At 36.2% G+C, this 26,437-nt stretch overlaps 1 protein-coding gene across 1 annotated transcript in view; it reads left to right on the top strand.

The window, feature by feature from the left end:
* Positions 1-26,437, top strand: part of LOC135849145 (zwei Ig domain protein zig-8-like) — a 385,619-nt gene that overhangs the window by 220,115 nt on the left and 139,067 nt on the right. The window contains exon 3 of the mRNA XM_065369413.1: positions 14,736-14,946. Coding sequence (XP_065225485.1) covers positions 14,736-14,946 — 211 coding nt within the window. The remainder of the gene's footprint in view (positions 1-14,735; positions 14,947-26,437) is intronic.

Below are 26,437 nucleotides of genomic sequence, written 5' to 3'. Positions count from 1 at the left end.
CATAATTACCGAGCGATGCTGGCAGTTTCTCCTAGCATAAAGCTACCATGTTGCTAGCATGATATGAGCTACGAGTAGTAAAAAGTACACTAGGCAATAGGCATACACTAGTTAATCCTAGCAGAATAGTTATCTTATCAACAATTTTACTAGCAGAATGCTAGCATTAGTAGCAGAATACTAGCATGGTGCCAGCATGGAATCAACTGGCAGATTACCAGTTAGAATGGTGTTAGCACTTATAGCGCTCTGCTAGCAGACATTTTATTAAAAAATTCATCCTAGCATAGAACTGGTATGATGCTAGCATGCGGTGAACTAGCAAAAGACAGGCCATCAGCAATTTGCTGGTTACATGCTAGCAGCTTAACCACCGAGTACAGCTAGCAGTCACTACTAGCATATTGCTAGTGCATTGCTAGCACCCTGTAATGGTGCTAGCATGAGGTGAACTAGCAAAATGCATGCTAGCAATCTGCTAGTTACATGCTAGAAATACAATCACAGGTAAACTTGCACTAGTCTACTCCTAGCGCTATTCTAACTTTGGTAAAGCTAGCAGTCAAAGTACTAGCATGGTGCTGGATTTTTATTAAAAGACTTATTATCCAGGTGCTAGCAGTCAAGTGCTAGCATAATGCTAGCAAATTGCTAGCGTTGTTCTTTATCATGATACACTTAACTTCTCTTAGATGAAGTATGTGGTCAAGTCGAATATAAACTCAATACAGTTTCCTGTTTAAATTAAGAAGAGTGAAGTCGGCAAACTAATCACCCAGTTTATACTAGCACAAGATGCTAGTGCAATGCTAGTTCTAAACTAGCATTGTAGGGCAATTGTCCATTTTTGGATATTTTTGGGAAACGTACCATAATTAAAAATACCCTATTCTTTTATAAGGAAATTAATGCACTTCTAGCATTAGCATTATACATATTATACACATGCTAGCATATGCTAGCAAAAAGCTAGCAAGATCATGCTAGCACCAGTAGCACCATTTTGAACACCTGCACTAGCATATCTGCTAGCAAACTGACGCTAGCATAATGCTAGTCCCCCTGCTAGAATTATGTCAATTGTATGCCAGCATAATATGCTAGAAATATGCTTAGAAATATGCTAGCATGACTATGCTAGCACCAATGGCACCATTTTGAACACCCGTACTAGCATATCTGCTAGCAGTGCTAGCATGGTCATGCTAGCACTGTTGCTAGCATTCTGCCACTTGAAATTGTCAATAGGGATTTGGGCAAATTCGTATTTTGAAAATTTTTCTTCTGAAATATTTCACATTACCTAATTATCAAGTCGAAAGATCGAAAAATGTAATTTCTGAAACTGGTGAAATATTTTGGAACGCAGTAGTGTCAATTTTAAGCGATTATTGACAATTTCACATAACCGAAATTAATTTTTCGACAATTTCTTTCCTTTTTTTTTCAAGTTGGCAATAATGACCAAAAAATTGCCACCACTGCGTTCCAAAGTGTTTCCCCAGCTTTAGAAATAATGAAATTTTTCAGTATTTTTACAAAATTACTGTGAAATATTTGTGAAAAACAAAAATTTCAAAACATAAAGTTCAAAAGTAAGCGATTTTAAAATTTTCAAACGTTCAGTAGTTAGAACTCTAAAAGTGGTCTTAGAATTTTTGTGAGGGGAGGAAGAGAAAATATAAGTTAGGTAGCTAGAAGAATGTGATCATAATTGGTTTTAAAGAAAAGAAACACATCCGATGGATAAACATGATATTTTCAGTGAAGAATGACAATTTTTAGTGAAAAAAAGTAAATGATGATGCTTCATGATTTTTTGAGAGCTTTTGAATTTATTTTTCTGAACTTTTTTGGCAAATGCATTTTGCATAACTTGTCAGACACCCTGTACTACTTAAATTTGAACAGACAAAATAATATTCACCCTATTTATGTAAAAATTCAATTCAATTTTTTTCAAATTTTCAAGCGACGAATTTGGATAGATTTCTGAAATTTCAAAACTTTATCTTCACATTAGTATACAACCAAACGCAATTTTTTGATCCGAATTTCACCATCTTCAATCTTCATTTAACCATACCCAATTACCCACACCTACTCCGAATAGATTCAAATTCGAGTATCAAAATCGATCCAAAACTTTATCACTTACGTAGAAGCGCCAAAAAACCAATTTCAATTTCATAATATCAAATTTGACACGTTGAAGAACTTCACATTCTTTCATCAGCTCTCTTTTTCCATTTACCAGCACGAGGAAAAAATTACTAACACAGATATAAATCAACCATCACTCATGTCTCGTCATACCTCTCACTTCCCCACGCATCTTTAGACGCAGCATCTTCGAAAGAATTTAGAAAAAACCTACCGTAAGACGAGCCGGATTACATTTCACTACGTCATAGCCATACCGTCAAGTCGTTTCTTTTTCGCAAACTGTAATAAAAATTCGTCATAATACCACGTTATGTAAAATACCAAGTTGTAATAAAATTCTTTCAAAAAGTTTCAACGTTTTACATCCTCGACAATTTAACAACTATTATATTTACCACAGACTATAATATGGTATCGTTTTCGTTCATCGAAATCAATTGGATACAAACAATGTAGCTCGTGTAACGAATTAATTTCTACCCAGTCCCAACCAAAAAATAAGTTAGGTAAATGGCTGAAAAACAATCAACAGTTTCAGCTACTCGCAGTATAACAGTCGAGTCAACATGTACATTTTCGAATACTATAAAATAAAAATAAAAAAATCTCTACGAATAAAAGGAAGAAAAAAAAACAACACATAGAAAATCATCGCTCGTAAAGTTGCAAAGTATTATTTTAAATTTTAGATTAAAACGTGCGGCGAATGTGTGAAAAATATCAATGATATATGGTCGTATTTGGGCCATATTTTTACAGCTTCTGTGTTCCATGTACAGTACGTTTCGACGCGGTGCGATATTTAAAGAAAAGTACACGTTTTTTTCTTCTCTTTTTCCCCATATTTGCATAAATACACCGATGAAATATATATGTATATTAACTTTTGAGCAATATATTATTCTTCTGCAGAAGCTTTTTCACTATTCTCGTCTTCGTATCTTTTTCGCAAAAACCAACATTTTCACTCATCTTTGAAAAAAAAAAAAAAAAAAAAAAAAACACAAACGTTCTCATGGGCATCGCACAACATCGTTTCGCGAGAAATAAAAGTCGTATTGAGTGGAATGTTACATAAGAGTCGAATTTTATTTGTTTGTGGCAAAATTGGATATATTAGAACATTTTTCATTCGAATTCTTTCAAAAATGATTTCTTGAATGTTGATCCAATGTCTTCGAAACAGGTTCACAAATACTTCCACAAAAATTCACATAGGTAATAAAATTTTGAGTTTACGAAAAACCAAAGTAGATTCATCGAACCAAGTTTCCTTCGGTAGTCCACAAGCTTTCAAAAAATGGCGTTTTCGTCGCTCTCATCTCTTTCGAAAAAATTGTGGACTGTTGATTTTGTTGCCAAAAAGTATTTTAAAAATAAGAAATAATCACGAATCTGCTTCAGAAAATTTCAAAATATTCACGATAGCTGGAACAAAGCTCTTCAAAAATAAATCAAAATCAAAATTAATTGATTGGGACTATTAATCGATTACTCGATCGTCCGAAACTGCTCAATACTATCTATGGGTAATTTAAACTGTCAAATTGTAAGAAAATATGGTTCCTTCGAGTGAAAAAAATAGAAAAAATATCTTGTAGGTAATCCGTAATGTAGTTATATCGAGGTTTGTTTTAAAACACCAGCTTTAGCCTTGAGACGGTGTTTTTTTCCACCAGGTAACCTAACCGTGTCATATGTACGTTCACTCGGCTGCATATAAGTCGACGCCTGCGATCTCGTAATTTATAGTAGAGCTGTCGTGTTAATAAATTTGCATAATCAGTTCGCCGTAAAAATAACTCGGCAAGTTGGAAAATTAACGCACGCTTCGTCTTGCTTGCCAACTTGCGTCGTATGACGTGTAATTTGAATTGTACCGTTGCCTAGGCTTATTTTAAAAGGTCATTAAATCTGAACGTTGAATCGTTTATCATCGTGAAGTGTAGGTAAACTTTCATTCGAAATGCGATCCAGTTTATCAACACTGATCCTCATTAAAAGTACTTTGAGATAAATTCGAAATTTCGTATTTTACTCGTTATGCTTGAAGATGTAGAATAATTATGAGAAATTTCAAAAATTCTATTTTTGCCACAAATTGTACGTGCTCTCGAGTTTTTTGAATTGATCAGTTTTTTCGATTAGTTGTACCTACATAATTTAATAATCGAAACAAAAAATGCAGGAGTAAGAGTTTCTCTCGAAAACTCGACTACATGGAGTTCTTTCCTGGTGCGAGCTTTAAAGTTTGTATAGGTACTATGATAGAAAAATTACGTATTCATACCGCAACTCGACTCCACAACGAGCTTGTCGTAAATCATCAAATAAATTGAGAGCTTTAGGTATTACAGAATGGTGTAAAAATTCAATCCGTCGCCCATAATTAAACTAATAAATAATAAATAATTTTTCAACCAATCGAACACGATGGCGTATAGTTGATAGCTGGGCATAAGTACATGAGTGAATGAGTGAGTGAGTGAGTGAGTGAAAGAGAAACAGAGAGAGTTTGGATGGGGAAGAAGGTAGGGGTAGGGAAAATTGACGACTACGACGACCATATTGAGACGCGTATTTCAACTTTCGTAATGTATTACTTCCGCAAGAATTGAAACAATTTTCAACCATCGGCGTCGGAAGAGGATAAGCGGTATTTTAACGAAGGCAAACTTTACATAGTTAATGGAATGGCCAAGATCTTTTCAAATTCTACGAGTAATGAATATTTATTTGGATCCTTTAATACCCGTCGATCTATTTTATAGGCAGTATAACTTATACTCTCGACGAGCAGACCCTAGTGAAATGCCTATGTTTATTTTTTTGCTCTGCGTGATCTGTGGTGATGAAATTTACTTGGACGGAAGTTAAATGTGGGAAGAGGTGGAAGGATAGGTTTTCTGGGTTGTGAGTATTTGGCTCAAAATTTCAGTTCTTCTCAATTTTTGTTTTTTTGTTTTTTGAAAATCAGGTCTTGTATCCAATTCTTCTAAAAAAAAAAAAAAAAATGGGGAGGTAACCTTGGTCACCAAAAAAGTGACAAAACGAAACGATCGAGAAAATCGTTATAATCCATTAAAAAAAAAACACAGAATATACCTATTAGGTAGATACAAATTGAAATATTTTGGATTTAAATGTCAAAAAGCTAAAAATCGAAATCTTGTTCAAATTTTTGAAAAAAAAACGAGAATTGTTCAAAAAAACAAGACGTTGACAATCATAACAAAAAGCAAGACTTTTGGAAGATTATTGGCTAAAAAGTGATACTGTTTGGCTATTTATGTCAAGAAAGCGAGGATTTTGGGTACTAGGTACCATTTCATTTTATTTTATTTCTTCAAATGAAAATCTTTAAAAATGTTGTTGAATAGCGAGAATTTCTGTAAATAATAGTCGGGGGCCTGCATAAGGATTTATTGCAACCCCCCTCCCCTATCCTTCAGGGCAGATTTTTTTCTTAAAGGGGAAGTCCCAAGGAACATTTTTAGCCCTTGCTCTCAAAAAAAAGAGGCCCTACTTGGAAGTGAATTTTCAAAAATCAAATTTTGGCCAAAAATGTGGGAAAAAATCAAAATTTTACTAACCGAGAAAGCTGAAATTTAGGAGATGATTATCCTATTTTTGACCTGCCGAATCGATTGGAACTTGTTTAAATCCGTTTTGAGCAGTTCTGGAGCCTCCAGCAGATTTTTGAAACTCGAAGTTCCCACAAAATTTTATCAAATGGAGTTGGAAAACCGAAATTCATTCTGCAGTCCAATTTTAACACCCTCTGAAGACGATTTCAGGCGGGTTCAAGTCATTTTGGAGCCTCCAGCGACTTTCTGAAAGGTTTCATGGCGTTTTTAGAAAAATTGAAATTTCAAAAAAAGTAGCTGGAAGCTTCAAAACCACTTGAAACCACCATGCAGTCGACTTCATATCGTATTGAAATTGGTTTGCTGAGTTCATTTCGACTTGCTAACACCCATTATTTTGATAAAATATTGTGAAAATTTCAAATTTCAAAAATCTGGTGGAGACTCCATGTAATTTTCAAAAAGTCGCTGGAAGCTCCAAAGCGACTTAAAATCCAACTGAAGTCGGCTGTCCAACTCCATTTGATGAGATTTTGTGGGAATTTCGAGTTTCAAAAATCTGCTGGAGGCTCTAGAACTGCTCAAAACGGTTTGAAACAGTTTCCAGCCGATTTGGCAGGTCGAAAATAGGGTATATCCCAAATTTCAGCTTTCTAGGCCAATTTGGTAAAATTTTGATTTTTCCCTGCATTTTTGGTCAAAATTTTAGTTTTGAAAATTCACTAAAAATCGTAAAAGGCACTTTGGCACTTGAAATTTTGAGAAGTGATGAGTTTGTCTGCTCTTTCGATATAATTTTGTACGGTTTAAAAAAGAATGATCTGGAATTCACAAATTGGTCAAAAATTTCCTTTGGAACTGCCATCCTGGAATTTTGCGATAATCAACTAAAACGGTTGAATGTGACCAAAGTTACAGGTCCTGAAGTTAATTTTTGGCCTTTCTAGGGGAATTCAAAGTTTCTGGAGAGTTGAAAAATCACTAGAAGCTCTAGAATGGTCCAAATCTATAGTAGTCGCGGATGTGTGAGAGTTGAATTTATTCTTCACATTGCACATGTTTCATGGAAAAGCTTGAAAATCGTCTAAAAATTCACCAAAAATTTAAAAATGATCTTTTGTATTTGAAATTTTGGTTTCCAGTATTTTAGAACATGCTCTTTATTTTTGATCCTTCTGGGTTTCGTTCAAATCACTGAATTCCAGTTTAAAAGGTTCCCTGTTATAAATATTGCTGAAATCAGCTGCAATAGAATCGACCTTTGAACAAAAATTCGACTAAAAAGAAACTTATAAGTAGATGATATTTAAACGCAGAAAAAGAATCATGCAACTCGTAAATAACACTCAGTAAAAGCAAATTTAAAAAGAAGCAATGAAATCAACTTTTGCTTCTTTCTACATCATCGTATACTTACGAACTTCTTAGCTGGTAAAATCATACAAAACATCATTTTTATACGTGCAGTCGACTTGTCAAACAACATGTAATATATTTCATTCGGTTCGTCGTCGCTTCTCAGGCTGCTCGGTTGGTTCGTTACGTTTCTGCTGGCTAAAAGAGATAAATAGTTTTCATGTTCGATGAACTTTTCCAAGGACCTTTTACAATTTACACGCTGGCGTTATTGTGAAGCGGTCGAACCGACTGCAATATCCTATCGTCAAATATACCTTCGACGAGCAGCACCAAACGACTACAAACGATCGTTAATTGCTACGTAGGTATCTCGATACACGTACTACACAGATATATAAGGTAGGCAGATAAACACAGCATAGTGTAGTAAAAATAACCCTCGTCAATGTCACCGCCTACCATAAAAGATTGACGTTAGCAAACGACAAAAGATACCTAATGAAATACGCCGATCGAGCACTAGAAATTGCAGAACGAGCCGACGAACAAGCAGGCTGAACCATCGAAAAAGGATCGAAACTTTTCTAACATGGACACGAGCGTGAACATTCTCTATGTTATCTCATTTGTAAAGTACCCATTCGCATAAATATAGTTTTTCTTTCGTCGTCTATACATACATATACGAAGTAACATTCGATTCCGGGCACGAAAACCAGCCTGTAGGAAATAAGGTGCCAATAACATTAACGTTTAAACCACCAGCGCCGCAGCTTCGTTTACTTAAATACCAATGAAAATGATGAGGTAATTAGCAATTAAATTGCCTGCTTGTGTTACATTTCTTATTCTCCAGTGTAGATTTTCGCTGCTAACGCGTGAAATTGTGCAATTACGTCATTCTCGCCGTAGCAATTAAATTCCTGGCCACGATGGTGTAGTCGTCATCAACTACCACACCCCATATACATATACGGGATACCCCATCACTATCTCCAAGGTATATACGTTTATGTACTTCATCGTTTACTTACATATAGAGCTCGACTACCATACGAAATAGTCTGTACTATAATTCATCAAATGCTTTTTAGAAGTAGATATGTGTAGCTGAGGATATCTTTTCCACTCTGGCAAAACTTCACATCCCTCGTACACATTTTACAAACGTACGTTCAAGCTACCAAGGACAAATATGTGACGGGTAATCCTTTAATGTAGTAATATTTGTTTATATGGGCCAGATTATTGTAGTAGAAGGTACGCATTTATGCGGTATAACGTTTGTATAGGGATTTTTGTACAAATTTATCCACCTTTTTTCAGCCTGTCTCTCTCTTCCTCATCCTACGGTGTATCTTTTTTTACTAACATCAAACCGTAATAAAAGGCCAAGTTAAGCGTGTAAGTATTGGGATCTTTATAAGTGACGGAGTCGGATTTACGTATAGAAAAGTGACCGCTATACGTGGGTCTGGTTCGTTTATTATTTCCATTTCAACGATGATAAGCCTTAAATCTTTTTACCCTCGTTTATTTCCGATTTTGTTTTCTTGTTGCGTGCGTGTGAGTGTGGGCAAGAAGACATGGTGAAAAAAAAAGCTTTTTGGAATATTATCGATTGGAAAATGCTGTTGGGTTCTTTTTGAGTGTGATTCGTGTCGTATTTCTGGACAAATGTGTTTCTAGGTTAAACAGATGTGTGAATAAGGAGACGTGTTGGAATATTTACCTATTTATAAAAATGAGGGCCAGATGGATTTAGGAAAGCAGGGATGGATAGAGTGTTCCTTATTTCATTTTTTTGTGATTTTTTTTTTGCAAATACTTGAATTTCTTCAAGGAATAGTTCGTTTTTATTTTCAAAATTTCTTGAAAATTTTACCCCCCCCCCCCCACTTCTCTAGCTAAAAGTAAAACATTGATGAGAACCACCAAAAGTTGAAAACAAATGAGAAGATCTTATAAAAAAATTATGTTGGAAGAACTCGATTTTGGTATTTTCAAGAAAAAACATTTTTTCAGTCTCTCAAGTATGTAATTTCGTGCTCAGCGATTGAAAATTAGTCAGAAAAACGTCATTAAAAATGTAAAGTTCAACGACCTTTTTTTGGTTCATTTTTGAGCTCAAAAATGGGACAATTTCGGGTAAAAAAAAAAAAGCTCCATTGCAAGAATATGACACCGGAAATAATTTTCTACGTTGCAGAAACCCCCCCATGTCTGAGTACGAATCTGGAGTCCAATTTGAGCGTGAGCGTCTCCTTCATCGGGAACTGGCAATTTTTTCGAAAACTGCGCTACAACTAATGAGGAGAGGGCCACCAATTCGAAAAACTAAGGCTATATTCGTGTTCAGCGATATCGAAAAAATACTTTTTCATGTATCACACAAATGAAATCATTTTTTTTACTTTTACCCCATTTGGGGAGGTGATGAGAGCCATGGATGGGTCCAATCAAAAGTCTAACGCCATGTCGTGTTCAGCGTCACCAAAAACATACAATTCGATATATCACATGCCCCATATTTTTTTTGAAAGTTTTGCTCAAATTTGGTGGAGGGGGTGATCCTTTCCCTTTGAAAGATCTCACCTCCAAAATTGAATATTTCTAAAAAACATCGAAATATACATCTATGAAAAATCGTTCAGCATTTTTTTATAGTAGCTCCCACTCACTGTGCCATTTTGAAATTTGATCTTCAAATTTGAAAGTTCAACTTTCAACTTTGGAAAATTTTAAAATGCTCAAAAAGTTCAAAGTGCAATTCCGTATCAAACTATGAAAACAGTTTTGATCAAAGTATCATAGCATAGCTATGGAGGTATGCGGTGCTAAAGTTGAGTACCTCAAGACAATGTGAAAATTATTGAAGCCTCCCTACCCCCTGAGGAGGCTCGGACCAAACTGATTGCGAGTTACTTACTTATTGGGTGGGTAAACATTGCAAAAAAAAGTTTGAGCCAAATCAAAAGACGTGATTTTCAAAATCGCATTATTTTTGGTCAAATTGACATTGACCCTATAGCAAGTGTGAAATTTCTCATTTTTATCTCAGAATCCTTCTAAGTAAATAAGCGCTTGTTTCTGGGAGAAATTTTTATCCAACCCAAATAATGATGATCATTGAAGAATTGAGTTAAAAGTCAATTACAAACTTGATTGCATAAATTTTTCATAACTTTCATCTTTGATCACCAATTTGACCTCTGACAGGACGGTCAATTTATACCCAACTTTATTTGGCTGCAACTGCAATAGCTGGCTCAATGCCATTGAAAATCAGCATAGAAGTTAGAGCTTTGAAGTGGCTTGCCTGTAAAAGAACCCCATATCTCCAGGAAGAAGAGTTGCATGACGCTGTTACTATAATCCAGGATCGAGCCTTGAACAAATGGAATGAAATGTGGTAGAAGTCACAGCATGGACTATGGACAAGGAAACTATTCACCTCCATTGCAGAAAGAAAGAAGGTGGATCTACACTAAGATTTAGACTTCTGGGCTGCCCAAGGCCTCAGGTATGGGCACTGAAGAAATCTGATCAAAGAAGAATAACGGCAGCAGAGATGAAGTTCATGAGGAGAACGGCAGGGGTGACTCTCAGAGACAGAGTCCCATCTGAGAAAATAACAGCAGATCTCGGAGTGAAGCCAGTCATGAAGAAGATAAAACAGTATAGGAAAGATTGGAGAAATCATGTCAAAAGGATGGAGGAAACAAGATCACCAAAACAGGTCCTCCAATACACACCAACGGGGAAGAGAAGCAGAGGGAGACCAAGGAGGAAACTCACGGATACCTCAGGCTCATCCTCAACAGGTTCCACACCGCAGCAGACAGGCCAATAGGCCTACCGCTTATAAGGAAACGATGACGACGACGACCAAGGCCTCAGTGGCAAGGGGTGCTTTAGCAAATTCCTTCACTCGATAAATAGAAAAGATAGCCCTTATTGTAGATGCGGACATCCCACCGAGACAGCAGCGCATAATACATTTACAGAATGCTTCAGATTTGCAGACAGTAGACCTGAGTTACCTCTGAACCCCAGTGACAAGTCACACTTGAGCTATTTGAGAGAAGCAGTTGAACAGTTGTGGAGAGAAGAACAGAGGTAGGCACTTGAAGGCCCTGTTACAAGAGTGAAGAAGCCTCCAAGGCTGGGCCTTTACACGGATCAAGAGGGCGGAAGAGCCTGGCCATTGTACATAGTTCCTGAAGGCAATGGAGTTCCAGTCAAGTAAGTATGGGTGCAAGTGTAATTAGCATTAAGCACTGACTGTAGTTTTCCTTGACTAGTTATAGGTTATGTTAAGATATTCCTTTATTGTGTATAGCATATCAAATAAGTTTGTTTTGAGTAGAGTAATTACTTTAGAAACCTTAGCGTAAAAGATAATTGTACTCATATATTACTAAATAAACTTGCCCCACCCACGAGATGTTGTGACTGGGGCCCCCTTTAAAAAAATCAAACATAATACCTATTTTAAAAAATTTAATTTTAAAAAAATTCAGAAAAATTCAAAAATGACCTTCAGCACACAGAAGTCGAGATCTTTAAATATTCAATTTCATTTGTATTCTTCCCTATTGACAATTTTACTAGCAGAATGCTACAGTACCGGTGCCAGGATTTTTCCTTGGAGGGGGATAATTGGGTCAGAACCAAACAATTTTGCCGTCTCATTTTTTTGGGTTGGGGGGGGGGGGGGGTAAAATTTAGCTTCTCAGAGAGCAGAAATCAAATAAAAACAGTGGAATAGTCAGAATTTTCTCAAGGAGGAGACAAAACCATATTTTTAGGCATGAAAAATTGAAATTAGGAGTCATTTTCTGGAAACCTATCGTGATGTGTGGTGATTATATTATGAAAATGAAGGTAAATTACTGCTCGAGCGAAGCGAGAGCGAAAATTTTTTAAAAAAATAGGTCCGAACAACAAAAAAAATGTTCACTTTTGCATGTTTTATTTCAAATTTTCGTTCGCAAGGGAGGACAATGGCCCCCTTCACTCCCTGGCCACGCCACTGAATAAATATGTCATTTATTTACCTATTTAATTTTTAAAAGGAGGGACCTCAATGACTGAAATTCGCCTGCAAAGTATTATTCAAAGTAAATCGTGTACGAATGTACCTATAATGTGGGCTTGAGAAGAAAAAAAAGCCTTCTTTTTCTCAAAAAAGATGAAATAAATGAACATCGGTTTGTAATCGGCATCCATCTCAGTGAAACAAGAGCGCAAAAATGCTTAGAAAATTCCCACTTTATAGCATCAAAATTTTTTTCAAAAAAATTGGCCTCTTGGGGGGATTATCACCCAAATCCCCCCCTTAAAACCGGCACTGGAATGCTAGCATTAGTAGCACCCACCTAGCATGAGTAGCAGGAAACTAGCATGATACTAGCGTTATGCTAGCATGAAATGAACTAGCATAACATGCTAGCAAAATGCCAGCTTATTACTAGCATGATACAAACTAGCAAGAATTATGTTAGCAATGAGCTAGCTACATGCTAGCAACATAACTACCGAATGAAGCTAGCATTTTCCGCTAGCAAAATGCTATCATGTATCTAGTATGAGATGAGCTAGCACAATGCATGCTAGCAATATGCTAGTTAAGCCCTTGCCCCTTAATTACCAAGTGATGCTAGCAGTTCATACTAGCATGATGCTATCATATCGCTAGCAAGGGGTGAGCTAGCAAAATGTATGCGAGCAATGTGCTAGTCAAACCCTTGCACCATAATTACCTAGTAATGCCAGTTGTCCCTGCTAGCATGATGCTATCATATTGCTAATGTGAGATTATCTAGCAAAATGCATGCTAGGGATATGCTAGTTAAAACCCAGCACCATAATTATCGAGCGATCGCAGCAGCTCCTGCTAGCAAAATTCTACCATAGTACTAGCCTGAGATGAGCTAGCACAATGTATGCTAGCAACATGCTAGTTATATCCTAGCATCATAATTACCGAGCGATGCTGGCAGTTTCTCCTAGCATAAAGCTACCATGTTGCTAGCATGATATGAGCTAGTAAAAAGTACACTAGCCAGTAGCCATACACTAGTTAATCCTAGCAGAATATTTATCCAACCAACAATTTTACTAGCAGAATGCTAGCATTAGTAGCAGATTACTAGCACGGTGCTAGCATGGAACCAACTAGCAGATTACCAGTTGGAATGGTGTTAGCACTTAGCACTTTGCCAGCAGACATTTTTTTGGAAAATTCATCCTAGCATAGAACTGGTATGATGCTAGCATGCGGTGAACTAGCAAAAGACAGGCCAGCAATTTGCTAGTTACATGCTAGCAGCATAACCACCGAGTAAAGCTAGCAGTCACTACTAGCATATTGCTAGTGCATTGCTAGCACCCTGTAATGGTGCTAGCATGAGGTGAACTAGCAAAAGGCATGCTAGCAATCTGCTAGATACATGCTAGAAATACAATCACAGGTAAACTTGCACTAGTCTACTGCTAGCGCTATTCTAACCTTGGTAAAGCTAGCAGTCAAAGTACTAGCATGGTGCTGGATTTTTGTTAAAAGACTTCTTATCCAGGTGCTAGCAGTCAAGTGCTAGCATAATGCTAGCAAATTGCTAGCGTTTTCTTTACCATGATACACTTAACTTCTCTTAGATGAAGTATGTAGTCAAGTCGAATATAAGCTCAATACAGTTTCCTGTTTAAATTAAGAAGAGTGAAGTTGGCAAACTAAGCACTCAGTTTATACTAGCACAAGATGCTAGTGCAATGCTAGTTGTAAACTAGCATTGTAGGGCAGTTGCCCATTTTTGGATATTTTTGGGAAACGTATACCATAATTAAAAATACCCTATTCTTTTATAAGGAAATTAATGCACTTCTAGCATTAAACATAATTATTAAACACATGCTAGCATATGCTAGCAAAAAGCTAGCAATATCATGCTAGCACCAGTAGCACCATTTTGAACACCTGTACTAGCATATCTGCTAGCAAACTGACGCTAGCATAATGCTAGTCTCCCTGCTAGAATTATGCCAATTGTATGCTAGCATGACTATGCTAGCACCAATGGCACCATTTTGAACACCTGTACTAGCATATCTGCTAGCAAACCATTGCTAGCATAATGCTAGAAAAATGCTGCTAGCGTGGTGCTGGTACCATTTTCCTAGCATTGTGCTGGCAACAGTTTGCTAGCAGATATGCTAGGAAAGGTGTTCAAAATGGTGCAACCCGTGCTAGCATGGTCATGCTAGCACTGTTGCTAGCATTCTGCCACTTGAAATTGTCAATAGGGTTTGTACATATTCTCGTTCATCTTATCTTGAGTATACGTTTGCCAAATAACATCAATATACTTACCGATAGTTGCAGCTGCACATGAAATTATACCCAACACGTACGAGTAAAAAACACTTAAGCTATACTTACAACATTTTGCACATAGCAGTCAACTCGATCATGGGTACTTCATATACCTATCTAATACTTATATTTGCATGACCCAACGACTTCAACGTGACTTTGATATCGATTATCACGTATAACGACGATATGTAGATATACATACTTCTATGGTTGTTCTAATCCTGTATAATAATTTCTGTTTACAGATATCTTGGCTGAGGCATCGCGACTTGCATTTATTAACACTCGGTACAAATACGTACAGCCGTGATAAGCGTTTCTCGACAGTGCATCGATTCCCAGGCAACGACTGGGTCCTACGTATACAGCAAACGCAAATAAATGATACCGGAATTTACCAGTGTCAAGTCGGCACCACGCCACCGGTCGGCATTACCTTCCATTTAAGCGTCGTTGGTAAGTTTAATATCGAAAATTGTTTTTTAGCTTTATAAAAATAACTTCATAAACCATAAGCAATATCAAAAGGCCACTAAAATGAGAGACTTACGAAAAAAAAAAATGAAAAAAAAATAACGCAGAAACACGATGAAAAAAAAATGTTTTAACGACACTCTTCAGCAACTTCTATAGATATTGCTCTTCTTCGTAATAGTAGCACTTTTCATTCAAACACGCCCCAAAAATACCATATTTCGCGTAGATACACTTTGACACTCTCGTCCTTGTCGACATCCCATCTCTGCCTCAGCATTAGATTTTTTTACACCTATTCGCCCTCCAACTCCTCCTTCTGCACGGTGGAATATTCCTCACTATGTAAAGTTTTATTACATCGAAAAAGCGCCTGAAACGCCAACTCTCGCGTAATTCGCGTTGACCTTGGTTGAAGAAAAAATTTCAGACTTTAATGCGTTTTTTAAAATCCAGCTTGTACCGTTTCCGTCCATCAATTTCGCGAGTCAGCCGCTCGAAAATTACGTTCGAAATTAAAACGTATAGCGTTCTTTTTTTATTCGCCTCGTCTGTTTCGGTTACATTCGCCCTATTTCTTTCACATTTTTTTTTTCTTTTTTTTTTTACTCACGCTAGCACGACAGAAACAACAACAACAACCAGGACGTGAATGAGGACGACCGACGTGCCAAAATGAAAGAAATTCCACCTTCTTTAGGTAGTAGGTAGTCGTAATTCGATAATCATTTTTCTTCGCCTCGGACGATACAGCAGAAGTATGGTGTACCACACTATATACCGCAGAAAACACGACGAGAAAAAAAATGCTTGATTTATGTTTACTTTCGTTAAGCGTCTGAAAATTTTCACGCGCACAGACTCGTTTTTCATTTAATTTACACTTTAACGACCTAAACTTACAAGTAGAACCCGGAGGGCTAAACCCTAAAAAACAAACCAACGCCAATTCAAATATTTGGCTTACACGTATCCGTGTTCCTTTTTTTTCAAATAGAGAGGAAAAAACACAAGTTTGCCTTGTCCTGCCCTTCTCACCCTTCCCTCATGAAATACGTAAAAACTCAAATAGGTACTCGTACAAAGCTGAGGATAGCTGGGGATATACGTAGTACGTGTTTCCCAAAAAATAATTTTAGATGTTAATTAACGTAACCTAAAACACTCCTATTACCTCTCAAGGGCGTACTCAAATGTTGAGAACAGGAGAATTCGAGTCTTTGTTTATTATTATTATTTTTTGTTGAAATGTTATGCTCTCAAAAAGAGACAACGAATATATCAAAATTCGGAAAAAAATAGTGAACAGTTCCTACTCACAAAAATTACACATTTAAAAAACTAAAAATTCTCAAAGTTCCTCAAGATTTCAGGTTAATTTTGTCAAGGAATTTGATAAGATAGGTATCCTTATACACTCGAGGGGCATTCCACATCAATTCGACCAAGAAGTGGTAGGGGGGGGATCGGCGATTTTTTTGAAATTTTTCCTGTGGAAAGGCCTTTCAATGGGATGACCAATGGTCCAAATCGCAGCCATTTAGCCTTTTTTTGAAGGGTATGATTTATCGTTACGACAAAAAAGGGAGAATGCATGACAAAAATAAGGGGGTTAAGTGACAGAAAAACTAAATACCACGGCCCACAAAAAACACGACAAAAAAATTACTTCAACGACAGGCATTATAAATATTGCACGGTAAAAAAATGCATTCAACGACAAATAATTATTTTACACGACAACCGGATAAGCGAAATTCACGACACAATAGTACCTAGGAATGACTAATTTTATGATTAAAAAACAGTAATTTATACAATTAAAAAGAGACTACACGCACTAAACATTTGCAAATTGATAGAAAAAAAAAAGTTTCATTGCAGCAATAGTGCTCTTTTGGATTTAGCTGGTCTCCCACGCTTGCGTTTTTGGCAGAAGGGAATGGATTTCACCTCGGGGGGGGGGGAGCCTGAACCCATTTTCGACAACTTTGCATTCCAAGTACATGTTTACATGTTGTTCTTTCATGAAATAAGGGCATGAGCAAGCTGATAATTCCAAATTGTTTGATACAATGCTGATTTTCCAAATTCCATGCGTGAGTTTGAGGAATTTGTCAAAAGTTTTCCAATGTTTGTCTGCAGATTTGATGGTTTTGATCAATTTGGGAGTAATTGAGTGTTTGGCTGTGCTATCAAGGTGGTGAAAAAAAGGAAGCAGCACTGGAATCGCCTGGAATTTGAATCACTTTTTTGTTTTGAGCAGCCCATTGATACCCAGAGATCCACTCCTTTAAAGACACATCTGGAGAAGTAGCAAAATGTAGACAGTTTTGAATCACAACTTCATTATATTCCATTGTACCAATTATGTGCAGTTTAAACACTATAGGTACCCAAGTATAGTTGTAGTTGTCGCTGAAAATCATACTTTGTCGTTCGAACACTAATATCTGTCGGGAGAAGTAGTCGTGATTCATAAACAAAAATAGTTGTGATGACGACCTGTTTAGTGGTTTAAAAACTTCTGTTTTTAGCACCTAATTTGTCGTTAATACCCCTCTTATTGTCAATATAAATAGAAGAAAAATAACTTGTACACAAAACATTGTATTACACATTATAAAACATGCGACGGCCGTTTCAGTATGTGGTCGTACCATCATCAGGCATAAAGCAAGAATAATACAAGTAAAAATGCGAAGTACATACGAGAACAAATAGATAAAAAATTATGTTGAATTACATGTTGAGCTTAGGATTTAGGGGAGGGGAGCGGTTGGTTGTGTATGTAGATAGAGAAGCTGCGTAGCATGTTGCGATGGATGTTGGTCGGAGCTTTTACTTCTTCATTGAGGACAATGTAGTTGCTTTCTATGTATTTGAATATTTCAAACCCCTCCAGTGACTAGCCTTTTACCTATCTTATTGTCGTAAGACTTGCCTGTCGTTCAAACCACCTTTTTTGTCGTTCGATTAAATATTTCCCTTTTTTAAAGGCTGCTAGAGGGTGTCAAATTTTCAGTGCAATTAAAATATCATCCATTATTCATCAGTGAATTACTCTATAACCGCTATATCTACCAAAATGAAACTTTTTCCATCAGTTAGGGGTTTTGAAAAGCTTTTTGGTGATGTTATAAAAATCAGTGTTGCCACTTTTTTTCGAACAAAAAATTAGCTCGAAAAATTTCAATACGTTATAGACAACTTTTTATACTCAACAACTTATTAAAAAATCTAGATGGCATGAATTCGTAAAGTCGATTTTAAAAAATTGAAGTTTGCGAAAAAATGTGATTTTTTTGATTTAAAACATGAAAAAAAGTTTTGATTGGTGAAGTTGACCCATTTAAACCCTATTTTTACGTATCCGATGAAAAAGTTGAAACAACCCTTTCACTTGATGAAATGAACTCACCAGAAAAAAAATCAAAATTTGAAAAAATTAAATTTTCAATTCCTAACATCAAAAAAAGTTTTAATTTATTCAGTTGTCTTATTTTGACCTCTTTCAGACGTAATTTATTTCATGAAAAAGTTGATGAGAACTATACTCGTAGCCATAAAATTAAAATTCGTTTATTTTTTCAATTCCCTCAGAATTTTAGTTTTTTTGTGTCAAGTTTATTTCATCGATGAGTGAAAGGGGTTTTTCAACTTTTTCAACGGATACGTAAAAAAAAATCAAATTTTCAAAGAAGGTACTCATAATCATAGAGAGTGGTACTTTCGACAAAAAATCTTTAGAAAATGGAAAATTCATAACTAACTGAGCAAATATTTTAATAATTATCAGTGTATTTAAACGTATCTGCCTCCCTTTCCACTAAAAACCAACTTATGCTGAAACTTGAGCTTAACACCTCGAACGATTTCCTTACGAGTAGCTTTATACTCGTACCTTGCTTACAAAACAAATACATACCTAGGTACCTATAGGTATGTAGTTATTTTGGAAACTTTTCATTTACATATTTTACCGTATTTATCGAATACAGGGATTATTTTGGAGGTGTAATTGCGCCAGCATTACTACTGGCGTCACGATATCGAATAACGTAATAAATGAAATTAGCAATGATAATTGCGAACTCGCAATGTAACAACGCCTTTTATAGTGGGTACTAGGGATACGTAGAAACAGTTAAATGTATTGGTAACTGCATTAACCGCGTTTATTGCCATTAATAGTTCACAATTCGTGTAAATACCTTCAGTGAAGAACATTTTCAATAGTACCCACACCCACCTAACTTCCCACTTCAGTATAGCTATTGAAATTGCAAGTATTATTCAGCGATTTAGCACTGGTCTAGTTTGGAGAGTTTCCACATGAAGTTGGATTTATCATACATTGGGTTGACGTCCCACTTACATCGATACGTATGGGTAGGTATGTACCTTAGTAATAGGTACTTATCATTAGTTGGTTACTACTTAATTTTGCAATAGGTATACGGAACCTACCTAATTTACGAAGTTGAATAATTACCTAATCGGAACACTGAAAAATATTATTTATACGATGTATTTGGAATTTCAACAGACATCTTTTCATTTGCGTATAGCACAAGCATCACAAGCCACACTACGAAAAAATGTGAAATGAAATTGCTTATTCTGTCTGCTCCTTCGTTGCAGACTACCTTTGATGATCTTCCCACTAAAACTCGTCAAACGAAGTTTTTATCATTATATTTTCCCACACCAAATGTTTTTTTTTTCTGCTTATAAAAAATATTCCGAATAGAAAAAATTTCTTTTAAAGTCATTTCTGTTGAAAATTACGAAAAGGAATCCTATAAGCGTAATTTTTTTTACGTTGACCGAGTTATTGCGCGAAATTAGCTCTCCACTGCGGACTGACGTGAATAAAACGCGAGAAAGTCACAGGGTAGGTAACAAGAAGGGAAAGAAGTGAAAAAAGAAAAATTGAAGACGACGTTTCATTCACGTTGAACGTTATTTGCTTATGTCGTCGTCGTCGTATACAAAATTACTATTAGTATTTCATTTTGCGAGCAACCATGTTGCTGCGATAACGCCCACGTTGAATTTGTAATGCAAAGTGTAATGCAAAATAGGTACGATTATTTTGCCTTCTTGCGGACGAATTTCACGGATTAGGGTTATTTAAGAAATCAACGCAGCCGTGACAATATCTCGCTATGAAGTTAACGTTCGTTCGTTCTTTGCTGTGCGACTGAGAGAACCAACTTATCTACCAAAGTGTAACAGAATTGAAATTTTTTCCGGATAAAGAGCGGTTTTCAGCAGGACGAATCGAGTTGACTATTGAGAGTTTTGGAATTGGGTCTATTTCCTGAATAGCCTTAATTAAATTGTATTTCTGCCGAAGTTGTATCAAACGAGAATCGAGTTCGGACTCGGTGACGATTAAATATGCGTAGATATTGAAACTAGGTTGATGCGAGAAAGGGTGAATTTTTCAGAGTAAAATTCTGATGACCTTTTTTGTAGTTGAGTTGAAAAAATCTATGCAAAAGTAGTGTGTTCGTGAATTAGAATGGTTTAGACTATATTCTAACCCTCAAAAAAGTGATTCTGTAAATCAAATCGGGGGAGTGAAATGTTTTGCGCGGAAAGTAGGCTTACGGACGAGCTCTTGCTAAAAACCCAATGTCCCCAGCGCTGGACCCGCTTTTTTTCGAGATTGGGGCCCAAATGGGGCCAATTTTGGGTCCGTAAATCATTTGAGGGGAGTGTGGGGACATTGCATTTTTGGATAGTGTTGGTATCGTAGATGAAAAATATGCAATGTCCCCAACCCCCCACCCGCTTAATTTAGGCTCACCCCCCTTTCAAAATTTTGACTTTCCAATAAAAATTTATTAAAATACGAGAAATCAACATTTTTGGATGAAATTTTGTATACTAACTAATGAAGGCATGAAGAAATCATATCCGCTGAGTTTTGGTTTTTGCAAGCCCCAGTTGGGGCTGCAGGAGCACCCCCACCTCCAATTTTGAAGTTGGGGCAAATCGTCGATGTTGGAGTCGTTTTCATATGAAACAACCATGCTGATGACGAATATCAAGTCAGATTTGAGACTACATCACTCAGTATTTGGAATGAGAAGATAATACATGTGAAAATGCAATGAAAAACTGAACAAAAATGAACGAATGACGGAATATTTTGTCGAATTTGTAATAAGAACAATGCTGAATGGTAACAAAAAATCAACGAATGGAAAAAATACAAATGAATACAAAATTCGAAAAAACGATAACAAAAAAACAGATCAGTGAACAAGACATAACGTCAGTTTCATAAATCGGCAAAATCTCACCATTACACTGTTTTTTAAAACCTCGATACAAGAACACTGTGAAAACATTTTTTCAAAAAATTATAGTTGATGAAAGCCCCATCCTTCAAGAAATTTTCGATGTGTTCGAGCCAAAAAAAAATTACAAAAGCTCACTGAAATAAAAACGAGAAATTTTTTAGTTTTGTAGTTTTCGGCATAAATACCAAACGAATTGTGCATCTTGGCAAAAATCTGATGGCAGTAATCTGAAAGAGAATTAAATTCTCTACAATTTTGACTGTGTGAAATTTTCTTACGACATTTAATTTCAATTCCATATCAACGTAATTGTGGAGAATCGAATTCTTTGCTAGAACGTACGGTTCGTCCGGGATATGCGGAAACTACAGTGGGGTGAAAATTGTTAGACTAAAGCCGAAAAACGCGTTTTTTCTCGCTGATATCTCAATCTTTAATCAAAATTCAATAAATGGGGCATTAAAATAATTGAAATTTAGTTGCGGAACTCCCCTTTTTGACTGAATTTCGCTATCTCATTTTGCTCCAGAGAAACTCGCAAAATAATCTTAAAAGTGAGATCAAAAAAATCCAAAAATAATCAACGTTTTTCAAGCTACTTCTGCCAGTATCGCCTTGAATGCGATTTTGGCTGTATGAGTGATTTTGAGAAAAATAGAAATTAATAAACCTCCAGAGTCCGGACATTTTCACAATGGATTTTTGTTTTTTTTTTTCAAGAGATGATTTATAAGTAAATTTTATCAGGAGTCGAATGGCGGTTAGATCGAAACGATTGGTACTCGCGTTTCTCTTCTACGAACAGAAGTAGCTTGAAAAACATTGGTTTTTTTGCATTTTTTTTGATGCTCACTTTTCAAGATTCTTTTGCGAATTCTTTGAGAGCAAAATAAAATAGCAAAATTTGGTCCAAAGGGGGAGATCCGCAACTATTTTTTGGTTAAAGATTGAGAATTCAACGAGAAAAAAATTGTTTCGACTTTAGTCTTGAAAATTTTTACACCACTATAAGAACTAAAATTATTTTCATTTTCATCTCAGTGAGCTTTTGTGAGCTTTTGGACATTTTTTTTTCATTTCCCAATTTCTTGCACATTTTTCAAAATGTGTGAGGTGGGTGGGCATTGAGGGGAGACAACTTGCAACTTGAAAAAAAAAATTAGTGAATATTCAAACTCAAAATCCTCAGAAACCAAACAAATGACGTTCCCACGTGTCATTTTTTCAGTGTTGCAAGAGTGGTGGTTTCAGCACTACTCTCACTCCTTACTCACTCCAAAGGAAATGTCAACACTCTTACTCCACTCCTACTCCACTCCTTACTCCCATTGTTTTTCATTATTTTTCAGGAATTTTGACTCTACAGATATTGAGTGATTGATTATATCCATAAATTAAAGGTGTAAGATGGTAAAAGTATATCAATAATTGATAAAATAGTATCATTGATGATAATAATGAGAAAAACAGTAAAATAAACAACTAAAAAAATTGAAAATAATGAAAATACGTGAGTAACAGCAACATTTTGATGTAATTTAGTCACAAAATTAGAAGAAAAAAGAGGAGTAAGGAGTTTTGATTTGACAACACTCCAACTCCACTCCTACTCCTTTCAAAAATTCTCACTCCTTGCACTCCTTACTCCTACTCTTACTCCACTCTTGCAACACTGCATTTTTTCAATTTTTTGAGGATTTGAAGATATTTGGGAAAATCTACATTCTAGTGGAGGAGGAGGGAGAGGTCATAAGGACCAGATCGGAAAAATGAGTAAATTTTCGAGCTTAGTACATACCTACTTACCTTAGAATTAGTAACAATCGATATGTCACTACATCTTCACAGATTTTTTTGTACTTAAGTATTTTGAAAAAGTTGCGAATTCTTGTTCCTCCAAAGAGTGTAAAGATCTCATTTCGAAAATTAACTAGTTTTTTGAACAGAAGATAAAAAAGTGTCGACACTAATTTTTTAAAAGAGAAATTTTTGGGATTTCAGTAAACAAAGAATTCAGGAAATATCCCATCTGGAAAATGTTCGTTCTGGAGTTCGGATTCGGGAGAATGACTAAATCTATTTGGTAATTCCATTTCAGACGAGTTGAATTATGATAAAACAAAAAAGTGCTCATGTAGGTAGCACTCTAATAAAATTATTGGATTTTTTTGTGGGGGCCATAGGGAAGACAATATGCGAGTTTGTAATATTTTGGATGGGCCCTCGGAAAAGGGGGAAGATGATAAAAGGTCACAGGAGCTGAATTTCTTTGTAATAGCGTCTAGAATGAATACCTATCATAAAATCGCTTTCAACAGCTTGTTCGAGCAGAATGTATGTAGGTACCGTTGAAATTCTACTAACAATTCCTTCAGTTTTTCATTGCATTTTCACATGTATTATCTTCTCATTCCAAATACTGAGTGGTGTAGTCTCAAATCTGACTTGATATTCGTCATCAGCATGGTCGTTTCATATGAAAACGACTCCAACATCGACGATTTGCCCCAACTTCAAAATTGGAGGTGGGGGTGCTCCTGCAGCCCCAACTGGGGCTTGCAAAAACCAAAACTCAGCGGATATGATTTCTTCATGCCTTCATTAGTTAGTATACAAAATTTCATCCAAAAATGTTGATTTCTCGTATTTTAATAAATTTTTATTGGAAAGTCAAAATTTTGAAAGGGGGGTGAGCCTAAATTAAGCGGGTGGGGGGTTGGGGACATTGCATATTTTTCATCTACGATACCAACACTATCCAAAAATGCAATGTCCCCACACTCCCCTCAAATGATTTACGGACCCAAAATCGGCCCCATTTGGGCCCCAATCTCGAAAAAAAGCGGGTCCAGCGCTGGGGACATTGGGTTTTTAGCAAGAGCTCGTCCGTAAGCCTACTTTCCGCGCAAAACATTTCACTCCCCCGATTTGATTTACAGAATCACTTTTTTGAGGGTTAGAATATAGTCTAGTTGGTAAAATGGGATTAATTTTAATTTGTAAACAAATGATGTCAAAATCAGTGTTGCCACTTTCAAAAACCTAAACAAATTCATTTAAAAAATTATAATTTAAATATAACTATGATTTCGGCAAGTAAAAATGCTGAAAAAATTCTCAGTTTTAGTCCTTTTCATGTAGAATAACATATGAAAAAATTGGACTGGCATTTTTTTTTATTTTCGAAAAAAAATACAAGTTTGGCATTTATTGCAAAAATACCATCAGAAACCTAAAAAATGAAAATTTTTGCATTTTTGAGATAATTAACAATGTGTAGATGAACATTTGAAAAAAATTTCCCTCCTGTTCAAAATTCTACACCACGTACAACCGGAGCAATTTGCAACTGAAATTTTCCATTTCCGGCTATTTTGAAAAACTTTGAAACCCTACAGCTCAGCCAAAAAAAAAAAAAATCGAAAAAATGTCTGGTTTTGCGTCTCATTCGTCATCATTTGATGATCTTTAAACATGATCTGATTTTAAAACAGATCGAAGACTCCTCCCCTATTGACAATTTCAAGTGGCAGAATGCTAGCAACAGTGCTAGCATGGCCATGCTAGCACTGGTTGCACCATTTTGAACACCTTTCCTAGCATATCTGCTAGCAAACTGTTGCCAGCATAATGCTAGGAAAATGGTACTAGCACCACACTAGCAGCATTTTTCTAGCATTATGCTAGCGATGGTTTGCTAGCAGATAGGCTAGTACAGGTGTTCAAAATGGTGCCATTGGTGCTAGCATAGTCATGCTAGCATATTTCTAGCATATGCTGGCATACAATTGGCATAATTCTAGCAGGGAGACTAGCATTATGCTAGCGTCAGTTTGCTAGCAGATATGCTAGTGCAGGTGTTCAAAATGGTGCTACTGGTGCTAGCATGATCTTGCTAGCTTTTCGCTAGCATATGCTAGCATGTGTAAAATAGGTATAATGCTAGAAGTGCATTAATTTCCTTATAAAAGAATAGGGTATTTTTAATTATGGTACGTTTCCCAAAAATATCCAAAAATGGGCATTTGCCCTACAATGCTAGTTTAGAACTAGCATTGCACTAGCATCTTGTGCTAGTATAAACTGAGTGATTAGTTTGCCAACTTCACTCTTCTTAATTTAAACAGGAAACTGTATTGAGCTTATATTCGACTTGACTACATACTTCATCTAAGAGAAGTTAAGTGTATCACTATAAAGAACAACGCTAGCAATTTGCTAGCATTATGCTAGCACTTGACTGCTAGCACCTGGATAAGAAGTCTTTTAACAAAAATCAAGCACCATGCTATAGTACTTTGACTGCTAGCTTTACCAAGGTTAGAATAGCGCTAGCAGTAGACTAGTGCAAGTTTACCCGTGATTGTATTTCTAGCATGTAACTAGCAGATTGCTAGCATGCCTTTTGCTAGTTCACGGCATGCTAGCACCATTACAGGGTGCTAGCAATGCACTAGCAATATGCTAGTAGTGACTGCTAGCTTTACTCGGTGGTTATGCTGCTAGCATGTAACCAGCAAATTGCTGGCCTGTCTTTTGCTAGTTCACCTCATGCTAGCATCATACCAGTTCTATGCTAGGATGAATTTTCCAATAAAATGTCTGGTGGCAAAGTGCTAAGTGCTAACACCATTCTAACTGGTAAACTGCTAGTTGATTCCATGCTAGCACCGTGCTAGTATTCTGCTACTATTGCTAGCAGGGCTGGTGACCGAAACGATCGTTTTGTTCCGTTCCGTTCATGAACAAATCACTTCGCATTTTTACTGTTCTGTTCCGTTTTGCTCATCATGTTTTTGTTCCGTTCTGTTCCGTTCCATTTGTTCTGTTCTGTTCCGTTCCGTTCCGTTCCATTTGTTCTGTTCTGTTCTGTTCCGTTCCGTTTGTTCTGTTCTGTTCCGTTCCGTTTTAACAAAGGGGGGGGGGGGTATCCTACCTGGCAGAAATTTTTTTGAATTGAACTGGACAAAGCTAGATCAAATCATCGAATGAACAAATTAACATGCAAAATTTGACACCATCCGAAATTCTGAAAATTTCAAAAACTGAAGTGCATTTTGTTTCTCATTTTTAGATGAATTTAATTTTTTAAAACTCAAATTTGGTCCCAAAATGAGAAAAAAATCAAAATTTTACAAAATTCTGAAAATTTATCT

Source organism: Planococcus citri, chromosome 5 (genome assembly GCF_950023065.1).
Source record: "Planococcus citri chromosome 5, ihPlaCitr1.1, whole genome shotgun sequence".
Classification (NCBI taxonomy): domain Eukaryota; kingdom Metazoa; phylum Arthropoda; class Insecta; order Hemiptera; family Pseudococcidae; genus Planococcus; species Planococcus citri.
The sequence above is the reverse complement of the archived record's forward strand: the minus strand, read 5'-3'. Positions and strand labels throughout refer to the sequence as shown.